Consider the following 12515-nt stretch of genomic DNA (forward strand, 5'->3'; position numbering starts at 1 on the left):
GGTCTATTAGTATTATAGGCAACTATTTAAGGTTTCCCTTTTCCGATTCAGGGGTCAAACACGGAGGATGTGGTATGCTAGGCAGATTGTACAGCCCTCTTAAGCAAATTTGTGATTTTGGGCTGTGCAAATAAATGTAAATGAATTGAACACTACTTGTAGAATTAGTCTCCACTTGTCGAACAATATGAAACCCATCCACACATTTTATTACATGCATGGGTCCTGAATGTTTGGCATAACTTGTGCACTGCAAAATCATCCCATGTTAAAATACTTGGGTGATTGGGCTGCACTAAAACAGTAATTTACTGAGTCCTCTGTCCTGAAAAGACAGCGTTAGATATTTTATCTGTTTTGTGCCTCTTGGTGTAAAGCATTTTAGACCCTGATGCCACTTTTGAAGCCGTAGAAAGTTGTGTAATGCGGCTTTATATAGATCAACAAGTGAGCCCCTCTGTTTAACTTTCCCCTTTCACAAAGGGAACAGAAGGAAACTAGCTTTTATCTGATTAAACCCCCCCACAAACCCCCTGTTTGGTACCTGTGCTTGTGTCGGACGTGGCTGGCTGAACAGACGAGCTGTAAGCCCACCGAGCAGATGGTGTTACTGCAGGATGACGAGCCATCGTTTGGTGTTTGGTGGTGCGTTTGACCGGAACATTTGCAAGGGCCCCACGTCTCCGAACGAGGGCTGACAGATGGTGACTTTTTATTTGAAGTCCCGACCTGCAGATACTCAGTTATTCACCTGTTTCAGTGGTTCTTAGTGTGGATGCACGCAGAGTGGCGGTTGACATACATTCACAGTATTTCTGCTCTGATCTTCTCACCTTTTTTAACCTATAAAATACAAAATATTACAAACCAGAAATCCTGCTTTTTTGAGTAGTAATGTTTCAATCAGTAGACTGTTTGTCAGGTATGATTCAGGTGACATTTTGTGTGTTTTCTCTCAGCAGAGCCATGTGTGTTTCCCTGCCTGAATGGAGGTCAGTGCGTTCAGTCGGAGTCATGTGACTGCAGCTTGTATCAGGCCACTGGACACAGATGTCAGACAGGTACACACACACACACACACACACACACACACACACACACACAGACACACACACACACACACACACACACACACACACACACACACACACACACACACACACCTGCACAATCAACCATTATAAGAAGAGTTGGAGAATAATGCAACCGACAGTGCATTGAGCATAAATGCCTTTACATGTCTGTCAAACTAGACAGTGCTGCTCAAATATGAATGAAGATTTTTTCTTATTTCTCACCACAAATGTTTTCAGAAACATATTTAAGTGAACTGTTTACCTTTAATATGAGAAAGTGTGTGAGAAGGTCGGTGGTCTGTGCTCTGATTGGTTGTTTTTCTTCCGGAATGGTGGAATCAAGAGCACTAAAAGGAGGAAGAGGAAACTGATTTTGTCACAAAGTGTGTGTCTCTCGTACTACTGTTAGGATAGAGTGACAGATTGAGCAGATATGACAACAAGTTATTTTTTATAAAAGTTACCAACTGCACCTTTAATCAATATTTCTGCATTAGCATTTATAGCTTTTTAGCCTCATTTAGCTTCTTCTGTCTCTCAAAGAAGCATGAAGAAAGAAACAGTATGACATGAGGGGTGAATATGAAACTAAATGATTTGTTAAGATGCTTATTATTTTATTTCATTTCTCCCTTTTCTTTGGTGCCAGTCCCAAACCCCGGCTTTGAGAGGGAGATGACGTGTCGGTCGTGGGGTCAGTACAACTTCGAGACCTTTGACGGCCTCTACTTCCACTTCCCCGGTCGGTGCACGTACACTCTGCTGAGGGACTGTGAGGACACCGCCCAGGCCAGCATCGAGGTCCAGGTCAGTAACCCCCCCCCCCAAGACTTGAATCTGCCCCAGACGGTTTCGGTTGGTCGCCCTCTTCCAGTCGAGGAGAGTTTGGACTCGGTTCTAAAACACACTCTTGCTTTCTGACTCCTGCGAGCTTCCAAGTCTCAGCCCCCCCCCCCCCGAGGTAAAAGATTTGCTAGGAAGATTAGTGAAAGCTATCTGGTTATTAGAGTCAATTACCATTAAATACTGCAATTACCCACGATGCCTTGAAAGCATCTGCAACAGACCGGGACTTTGTTCCCCATGAAGAGGCAGCAGATACCGAATCTGTTGATGGGAAAACCAAAACCGAACAGGTAACACGAAGAAAAGATCCAAACACATTATGATTATTGATTTGTTTCATAAAAAAGAAGAAAATCTAAAGTTGCAAATCAAACAATCAGAGCATGTGAGAGGACATTTTCTTTTGTAGTAGACAAGCACACACTTTGCTGAAGAATGTGTGTTACCTTTAGGGGTCAAGTTTCAGCGTTTAAACCTCTTTTAGTCTGAGAGCTCTGGGGCTGAAATAGCTGTCTGTGATTTATTTTTTCTCACTTATTACACAAGTTTTTTCTTCATTTGTGCAGGACTGTAGCTGGTAAAGTATCTGCTGGACTCCCTGTAGCAACAAAAAAGACATTACAAACATATCACATTCAAAATAAAACAAAACTCTCTCTAATTACTCAACTTTCCTTCACTCAAATGTTTTGGTTTGTCCCTCACATATACTGTATATGAGAAGTGGAGGTAGTTATCGTGACACAGTGGAGGGAAAACATGAAAAAACATAAGTATAATCTCTTAAAATGTTAAATGCACATTATTATTATTATTATTATTATACATTATTTGCAGGTCCACAATGACCCGGGCTGCAGCTCCGCCCCCTACACCTGCCACCGCTCCGTCAGCATCTTCCTCCCGTGGGAGGGTGAGGTTCGGCTGCACGCCACCAACGTGACCTTCAAGGGTCAAAGGTCAGCAGCGTTGCAAACACAAAACATCTTCATTTTCTTCTTATTTAACTGAGTTTGTCTAAGGCTGCTTGCTCTTCAAATGTTGCATTTTACATGACTGATTTGAAAATCCTGTATTTTATTTGTATATAAATGAATTCCGTATGTAGAATAGAAGTTGGTGTCTGATTCACGGTGCATTCACTGTCTCTCGTCTCCAGTCTGCAGCTGCCTCATCACATCCACGACCTGCAGCTGGAGCGGATCTCCCAGTACGTCCTGGTGACGCAGCAGCACGGCTTCACGTTGGCCTGGGACGGACGCAGCGGCTCCGTCTACATCAAACTCAGCCCCGAGTTCGTGGGCAGAACCTGCGGCCTGTGTGGGAACTTCAACGCGGACGTCCAGGACGACCTGAAGACCAGTTACGGTGCGGTCACTCTGTCTGAAAGCAGGGATTTGGGGTTTTCACGTCGGGGTTAACCCTCTGAACCTCAAAAACATACGGGCGGGATGAAAAGTTCTTTAAACAATCGTTAATACTGATGTGGTCTAATATATTTTACATAAAAAAACATATGATGAACTTATAAAACATGATAAGAATGCTCTATATTACCTTAATTAAGTTCAACACATGTTTTGTATTTAAATATTGTATGAAAAGCCTTTAAGTTCACACACTAGGTCATAGTTCACCTATTTAGCAATATATGCAAAAAAGGTTTTCATAAAAATGAATTTCTTTGTATTTAGATATCAAAATAAAAACACCCTTTCTTCCAGTAAAACAAAATATGATACCAACCAGTTCCATTCATCAATCATTTTGCACAAGCAAATAATGGTAAAGTACAATTATCGCTAAATTGTACTCAAGTACGTTACTTGGGTAAATGTATATTACATCCATCACTGATTATGCTGTTGTTTACTGTATGAAACAAGTCTTTACAAGCTAATTTTAATTTGCAAGTGTTCACAATTTACCTACAAACTCCTCCCTTTATTTCAGCAGACCTTTTTTAAAACAATGTCTGTCTTTCTCAGGTGTGCTGACTCATGACGTAGAAATGTTTGGGAATAGCTGGGTGGAGGCCGAGCCACACGAGGCCCGATGTCCCATGGTGCCCTCTGGCTTCTCTTCACCCTGTGCTGCAGTGGAAGCTCATGTCCTGCTGGTAAATAATGTGTTTGATAAACAAATATAGCGAGAGAAATGTGCATGCTTCTATGTTCTGAGTGAATAACGTGTCTTTGTGTGTTTTCGTGGCTGCAGAAAGTGGACGAGGTGTGTTCGATGCTGCTGGATCCTCCGTTTCAGAGCTGCCACGACTTTGTGAGCCCGCTGTCCTACATGGCCAGCTGCTCCAACGACCTCTGCATGTAAGAACACCTGATTCTGATCTGTCTTTTTTAAATATTGACCCGATGTTGGCCTTTGACGAGACGTCAGAGTGTCACCAAAATCCATTGCTGACCATTCAAATCCACAGCAAATTTCATGGAAATTGAGCCAATTGTTTTTGAGATATTTCTTGTGTACAATTTGAACTGGTATTAGAAGAAAGGTCAGGGGACAATCACAGACTGTATAAGAAATGGACTTAGTCATAGTCACTTCACCCATTGGTTTGTGGGCTGATTGGCCAATATAATGCAGACCACACTCTGACCATAGACTCTAATGCATCGGTTTCATGTGGAGCTCGTCATGGTTAATCATTGTGTTACAGTTATACTCTTTTCCCGGAGAAGTTTCCTAAATGAATTGGAGCTAACATTAGCAGAGTACTTTGGCACATAATTAACAAATGTTCACATTTCTATTATGTCTGAATTTTTACTTTTCTAATAGTAGCAATTTTAAAATATGCAAATGCAGAAATGTACAACCTCTGGGGACACTGAGAATGAGCTGAGAGCAACATGGCTGTACCAGTTTTTTGGGATTGGGTAATTTTAATTTAACTTTAATAATGTAACATATCTAATCACATAAAAAAAAAATCACTTTACAGAAGATCTTTAGTGACTAATGTGATATTAATAACATCCTGCATGAGATATTCTTTTGTTTAAATCTTCAATTCAAGCTTCAGTTATGTTTTGCATTGTGTTATTTGGCATTACTCTTTTTTGTGGAGCAACTTCAGGTGTGTTTTGAGATTTCCTTCATTTCCACCTTTCAGTCCAGGTCCACATAGAAGGCCGTTGGCACTTCTTTTTGCTCTCTGGTTTTAAAACGATCCCACTCACAGCTCTCTCTGTAGTGTGTTTCGGTGGCTCGGGTCCATGATCCTGAACGTGCCCCCTCTCTCTGTTAGTAACTTTAGCCCTGGCAGTGTGTTTAAAGCTAGCTCAGAGTAATGTGGAACAGATACAGGTGATAAAGACACAAATGTACCTTATCAGATGACTGAAACAGCCACATTACAACAAACCTTTTTTTCCAGCTTTAGCTAGTCTAGTTGGAGGATTTACTCATTAAATAACTACCCACCAGCTCATTACACAGCTGGTGGGTAGTTATTTGTTTGAGCAGCACAGTGTGATCACCTCAGCGTACCTGGCTCCTGAGGCCACACCTCTCTGCTGGCTCCGCTCTAAGAGTCCTTCTCTGTTTGTTCCTCTGCTGAAGGTCGGGTCCCAGCGGTGATGTGGTATGCCAGGTGTTCAGCGAGTACGCCCGGGCCTGTGGCCACGCCGACCACCCACTGCACGACTGGAGGCAGCACATTCCTCAGTGTGGTACGTTTCTCCAGGTGCCTTTGCTGCACGTTTCAGTTCAGCCAAACACTAAACAGTATAGCAGATATTCGGCTACTCCAATATATAGCATATATATAGTGTAGTTTAGAGTATAGACATAACAATTTATTCATTTACAGAAGTTTCAGATTGGCTGTGACGTAGATGTAGGCGTGACGTCATTTTGTAGACAAACCCCGGAAGTCAGGGTTGCACTGGTTCCATTGACAAAAAGCCAAATGGATTTTTGACATTGGATTTTAAATTATTGCAGAAAATAACCTTTGTTAAGATACTTAGGTACGTTTTGTTCATCGAAATAACCTTACAAATGAACACCACTTTTATGATTTTTGAAGTGTAAATGCAATCGGCAGAAGTAAAACGCTAACATTAAGCTATAAAAAAAACTACACCTGTGTTGCATTTGTGCGAGTATATACATGATGAAGATACAAGACAATGGGCTGACGTTTTGCAGTCTCATTTAGCCACTTTTTAGCAACAGCCTTTTTTAAGACAAAATTGATAAGAGGGGCATCTGACGGATTTAATATCGTAGAATAAAGCCTTAAAATATCTTATTCTTGTGTTAACCACAGACCTTATTTCAGACATCTCACTAAAAACCCATAAAAAAAAAAATTGACTTCAAGAAGATGGAACCAGAAGTTAAAAAATGTCGACTCAGTCCCAGGATAGGACTTGATCCTGCAGCAATCTGTATTTTAACTAACTAGAAGGGGAGCGACCTTAAATTAAAACTGTGAAAATAACACCAAATCAAACATTTTTAGTTCCTTTAATGTAAAAATTGTCAATATAGTCACATTTCCCACTGACACATTTTTTATCAATCAGATCAGTATACCGCCGTACCCTGCCTAATGTCCGTTAACCAAAGAGGCATAAGCTAAATGTGGCTCACGTCAATGTCCAAATGTATCCACATGACTTGGTGTGTGGAAACACACTAAATTATTTTATAAATCAGATGGTTGTATTGTTGTAGCCTTCTTAATGTCAGCTAAAGAACCGTTAGTTAAAATAAGAAGGTAACATGTTAGCAATTGAACAGAGGCTACCAAGAGAGCACAGGAGTTAAAGTTTCATCTGATGTTGAAAGTTTTCACACAGATATTTCTGTAGTAGGCTTATTAGCTGGTGAACAATTAACAATATATATGAACTAAGAATCTAACATTACAGACTTGCAGGAAAAAAAATTGGCTTTAACATTTAATCACGTCACTAGCCAAACGGTGCTTAGAGTTATCAATATCAATAAACAGTTTTTGACATGTATGTTGTGTTGAATTTTGTTGCGACCAGCGAAGCAGTGTCCTCTGGGTCTGCAGTACAGGGAATGCATCAGCTGCTGCCCGGCGTCCTGCAACCTGGAGCGGACATGCATCGACAGCAAGCTGGCCTGCCTGGATGGATGCTACTGCCCTGAAGGTATCTATTCAGATTATCTGTCATAGTGTCTACTCTCCTGAAAAGGTTTCCTGCAAATACTCCTTTCATTACAGTTTCTTCTAACCTTAAAGTAAACCACCTATTAAACTGCTTTTCCTTTGGATACATTTATTGTTTGTTATTAACTTAAAAGACATGAGAGAATCCTGCATCTTCCATCTTTTTACTGTATTATAATGCTTTCTAACTATATCTGTCTCCGCTGTTGTCTCTCCTCAGGTCTGATTTACGAGGACGGAGGCTGTGTGACGCCCTCCGACTGTCCCTGCGAGTACCACGGCCTGTTTTATCCATCTGGACAGACGCTGCAGGAGGAATGCAGCAACTGGTGAGTGATGTGCTAAATACTTCATTAGATAGACATCCTGAATTGAATTGTCTCTCCTCGTTACTTCCTGTTTTCCCTCTAGATATGTAGATAGATATATATCTTACCCAACACAGTAAGCAGTGTTCTACCTCCCTCTCACCTCCTATGCCATGAAAAAATGGATAGAAGATTTGATTTATCTGTTCAAACACTGCTCGTTTATCCCGTAAAAATGTGTGCAAAGAGTACCAGCTTCATGCGTTTTACTGTATTCAAATAACATCTTTGACATCCTCCCCTTTGGATCCTGAACGAACCCCAGATGGACGGTTGTGAGACCATGTAACGTGTACATGTCATCAACATGTATTAAACAAATAAAAAGCAGGTTATTGTCCTGCAGACTCCACGCAGTCCTTTTAATCTCCTCAGATCTGACCACCTGGGCTCAGTGTTTCTATCAGAGATCCTTCTGATTAGCTCATTCTTTCATGTTCTCCACCTGTGGACGTCTCTGCTTTCTGTTTCAGCACATGTGTGGGTGGAGTGTGGAACTGCACCGACTACAGCTGCCCAGGTTTGTGCCCTTCGCTCTGTGGGTGGTTGAGTTTGTTCAAAAACTGTGCTGGAGGTCACGTTAAAAATTCGATGAAACACTGTGACGGGAGAAGGGATTATATTATTACAACCTAAAGATGCTCTGAACAAGTCTTCTTTTCCTCAAGCTTCTACTGTACATCATCAATCTGTCTAGTTAGGGAGCAAACAGGGGAAAGGGTCCTACTTATGGAACTAGTATGGACATACCATCATAGCAAAGGTCAAGAAAGGAAATATCTCCTACTTTTGGAGAAAGAAAGAAGAAAGTCCCTACAAACAGTGCAAGTAAATGCACCCTAGTTAGGTAGAAAGGAAGGAGAAAGGAGAAAACATCATAATAAAGTCAAAGACAATGAAAGAGAAGAAGAAGGCTCACTCATTACTAAGCTAGGAAAGCAATGTTTAAGTCAGCCTGATGTTTCCTAAACATCCCATTCTCTTACACTCAGAACACTAGTATCGGATCGGTACTCTGTATGGGCCGATACCCACAGGTAAACCAGGTATCAGGACTTAAAAAGTTGGATTGGTGCATCTCTTGCAAAACAAATAAGGTAATGTCCTTCTGGGCAAGTGCAAAGAAAGAAGGTAGCTTTCTAGGTAGGAAGGAAGGAAGGGGACAGGTACCAAGGATGGAAAGGACCCCTAGTTTCAGAGCAAGGAAACAAGAATCATGCTCTCTTTCTCGACAGGAGAATGCTCGGTGACTGGAGATATGTATTTTCAATCCTTCGACGGGCGGATCTACACCTTCTCTGCAACATGTCAGTACGTCCTCGCCAAGAGTCGCAACTCAGGGAAGTTCACGGTCACCGTCCAGAACGCCCCGTGTGGAGCCGTGAGTTACCTTTAATCTGATTTATTTTTTATTTAATCCATAAAAAAACCCTTTCTTTTTAAGTTTTCTTTTTCTGCTTCTGAAACAAACATCTCCACATCTTGGAAAACTCTTCCATAACTTCCACCACTTAAGTCTCTGCAACCATCCCCTGCATGTGCTCTCCTGTCTCGGCTTACAGCTTTATGCAATTTGTCCGTCATGTAGATCATATCTTAATTTAAGCGCTCAATAATCCCCCGCTGAGTCCAGGTCATTTTTTTGTTCAAGAGCCATGCTGCAACTTTGAGAAATGAAAGCCTCGCGTAAACGTCGTCGATCAAACCAAGGGGGAGATAATGAACACGAAAAGCAACCATTTCTTTTCAAGCCTTTCAATTTCCCAGCAGCCTTTGAGCTGCTGGACAAACAAGGAGGGGTGATGGAGGGGAGATATAAGATGTCCCACTCATCAGAGCAGAGGCCCCAGAACCTCTAACAGCCAAACTGAACAGGATTACCTTATCTGGCCTGACTGACAGAAGCTGTGGACGGCTTTGTAGTGAGGAAGGGAGGTGAAGAGAGGCGCTGGATGGGGGGGGGGAGTGGGGGATCGGACAGAGAGAAGGTTATGCGGAAAACAGGAGGTGAATGATGGGAAGAGTAAAAAGAGGAGGAGGAGGAAGGGGGGTGCTAAAACCTTTTTGGCTATTGGGCTCTGTCACTTATGAAAGAAACGATTCATAGAGGCAGATCGCTTTCTGTCAGACGCAGTTTAAGTACTTTAAAAATATCGGAGAGGGAGAGGAACTAATTGAGCTTTATTAAAGTAATGTACCAGAGAACAGTGCTTGAAGTACAGTCAGGTAAATCTCTTCTATCTTTGATCTTCTTGCCCTGATAAAGGTGATAGTTGATCTTTGACACCTGCTGCACGGATTGCAAACATTTGTGGTATAAATACTCGTGACCCTTCTGTCATTGTCCACCTTAATGGCCAATACGACTGCTCCCAAAATCACTCTTATGCACAGTTTCTGATCTCGGCAACTAAAACTACTTGTTAACCATTTAAGTGTCAATCCTTAAGATTTTCTTTTTTAAGTAAATGTCTCATAAGTCACAATCTAATGCTGATTTAGGTAATACAATGATGATTGAGCATACAGCCCAGCGATGAAAGTATTGCAATATATATATATATTTGCAGTATTTCAAACTGGGAGTCTGTGGTGACGTATTTAAACTTAGTCCGTTATTGTCTTTGCGCAGGTTTTTGGCCTGTACATGCACATTCAACATTTTCTATTTACGCGGATGGGCAAAGATAACGGTGACTTTCTATGAGCTTTGAGAATGTTGGTTTGCCGCGAGGAGAAACCCGCAAAGGATATAAAATAACCAAACGTTTCCTCCTTATGATTCCACTTCAGCTCTTGTTCGTTCTGGGAAGTATAACCAAGACTTAACACCCAGCGCGACTGCTAGACTCAGCCTGTAACCGGTGTAGCATTCAAGCATGGTGGAATTAGCAAGCTAGCTAACTAACCAGCCGTCCACTAGTCAGCTAGCTAGCATGTTAATTCCACCATGCTTTCATGCTACATTGGTTACAGAAAATGAGCCGAACAAAGTTATCACTCATCTGTTGATAGCAATGTGCTTTCCTACACAAAATTTGACTACTTTACTTGCGCTTTACGCTTCGTAAAGTCACTACTCCACTGTAGATTTTAGTCATTTATTGGCAATATCATGTACACATAAAAATGGTCACCTCTATGACCATCCTGATACTACCAGAGCCCGTCTACGAAGAGCCTGGGCACTCCCTATACGCCCCATTGTACCGATTTTGGTTGTAGTTCCATGAGACATCCACTGGGGGTGATCGCGGCGAGTCAGATTGAATGGGAGTCTATCGGGCTAAACGGCTAATTATGCCTCTTTCATCTGCTTGTCGTTGAAATATCGCAAATTTTATTGTAGATTCTGCAAAACCTCACCTCACAGATTTATTGTTTATCGGTTTAGTTCATACGGAAGTTATCATGGCAATGGTACACATAAAAATGGTCACCTCTATGACCATCCTGATACTACCTATTTTATTTCTATGGGTGCTATGCACATTGTAGCCTCTAGGGGCCTCTAATGGGGCTTTACACTTTTCATTAGTTTGAACACAGGACTCTTCTACCTCCACTTTTATGGTTTGAGGATAAAAATGTGCTTTTCCCCTCTCGTTTTCCTCTCCCTCTCTCTCTCTCGCCATTATCTCACCCTCATTGTGAGTCCTGTTGTGTATCTGAACTGCTGTTGCTGTTTGGCATTCAGCCAGAGTGCGCTTATCAAGCCATCTCGTCTCAATTGCAGAACTTGGACGGGGCCTGCATCCAATCAGTTAACCTGGTTATTGACGAGGATCCAAGAACGGAGATTACACTGAGTCACGTTGGCGAGGTCTTCATGGCCGGACAGTACCGCATCTCTCTGCCCTATTCTGATGGTAACTCCTTCACCTTTTATCACCTTCACACATTGTTCATATTCCAGTGACGGACTTCTTTTCAGGTCAGGGACGGATTCAATGACAGCTGTGCTATTGAACGGAAATTTTCCCAAATAATTGCGTTGTATTGTGTCGCACAAAATACTTTCCCCTCTTGAGTATTACTTTCTTTTCACACCAGTGTTTTTAGAACTGCGGCTTTCTGTTGATGGATTCAACCGTCGTTTGTGTGTTTTGTGAGGAACTGTGTGAGAATGATCTGATATTTTGGTACCTTACAGAAGAGAAACAACAATTACAACATTTTATGTTCTGTTAAAAACACATTCTGACAAAGTTCTTTGCTTTCCTGACTCTAGCTCTTCCTGTCTGATTGGTACCGGTATATCTTTCAAAAAGTTACTCCTAATTCGTGTGTTTTCCTACGAAAAACAGAAACTTGTGTCAAATTCCTCTCGTTACATACTTACAGTCTCTACAACAAAACTTCTTAGTTTGGTTTAGAAAAAAGATATGTTTCGGGTTAAAATAAATACGGAAGTGCGGTTATTGAAGTCCGCAAGTTATATGACAAATAAATCAACGTTGAATCCTCGTTTCACACGGGGAAATAACAGCGATTCCCTGGCTTAAAGATCTCTATTTGTTGGTCTCATCTAGCTCCTCTCCTGCCATCCTTGAGTTTCTTTAGCCGTCTTTAGACGTCCTTGTTCATGATAACGTGGATAACATACAATATAAATTTGTGGCATATCTACGAACTATTAGCAATATTTTTCACATCTTCTGCTGCGAATGCTAGATGAGACCAGCCTGACTGTATTTTTGTGGTTTTATTGTGGTATTTTTGTGTATTTTCATTGTAAAAATTCACATTGGTTGAGTCGAAACAGCCAAACAGAAATACATGCAAAGTATCTTTGGAAAAAAAGTTACGTGAGAAATAAATCAACGATTGTTTGAAAGTTTGTTCCACGTCCTCTACCGCCCTGTGTTTGCTTTATCAGTCTTTATACTTCCTCCTTCATAATTAATTGGATTAAATACAAAATCATTTCGTATATTCTTTTTTAGTTATAGCTACAGATGCTGAGAAGGACCAGCCTGAATCACGATATGATTCCATCAGAAGACGATAAATGATCATATTCAATAATCAGCCCTAAAAGCATTATGTGCTCTAATC

The 12515-nt window shown here is 41.3% G+C and overlaps 1 protein-coding gene across 1 annotated transcript in view; it reads left to right on the forward strand.

The window, feature by feature from the left end:
- The first annotated feature begins 617 nt into the window (after positions 1–617).
- otog (otogelin) overlaps positions 618–12515 on the forward strand; it is a 57541-nt gene continuing 45643 nt past the window's right edge. Inside the window, exons 1-13 of the mRNA XM_054616238.1 lie at positions 618–645; positions 960–1061; positions 1726–1883; positions 2760–2881; positions 3082–3290; positions 3911–4041; positions 4140–4246; positions 5502–5611; positions 6944–7069; positions 7310–7418; positions 7931–7977; positions 8693–8838; positions 11194–11326. Coding sequence (XP_054472213.1) covers positions 618–645; positions 960–1061; positions 1726–1883; positions 2760–2881; positions 3082–3290; positions 3911–4041; positions 4140–4246; positions 5502–5611; positions 6944–7069; positions 7310–7418; positions 7931–7977; positions 8693–8838; positions 11194–11326 — 1528 coding nt within the window. The remainder of the gene's footprint in view (positions 646–959; positions 1062–1725; positions 1884–2759; positions 2882–3081; positions 3291–3910; positions 4042–4139; positions 4247–5501; positions 5612–6943; positions 7070–7309; positions 7419–7930; positions 7978–8692; positions 8839–11193; positions 11327–12515) is intronic.

This window comes from Anoplopoma fimbria, chromosome 2 (assembly GCF_027596085.1).
Source record: "Anoplopoma fimbria isolate UVic2021 breed Golden Eagle Sablefish chromosome 2, Afim_UVic_2022, whole genome shotgun sequence".
Lineage (NCBI taxonomy): Eukaryota > Metazoa > Chordata > Actinopteri > Perciformes > Anoplopomatidae > Anoplopoma > Anoplopoma fimbria.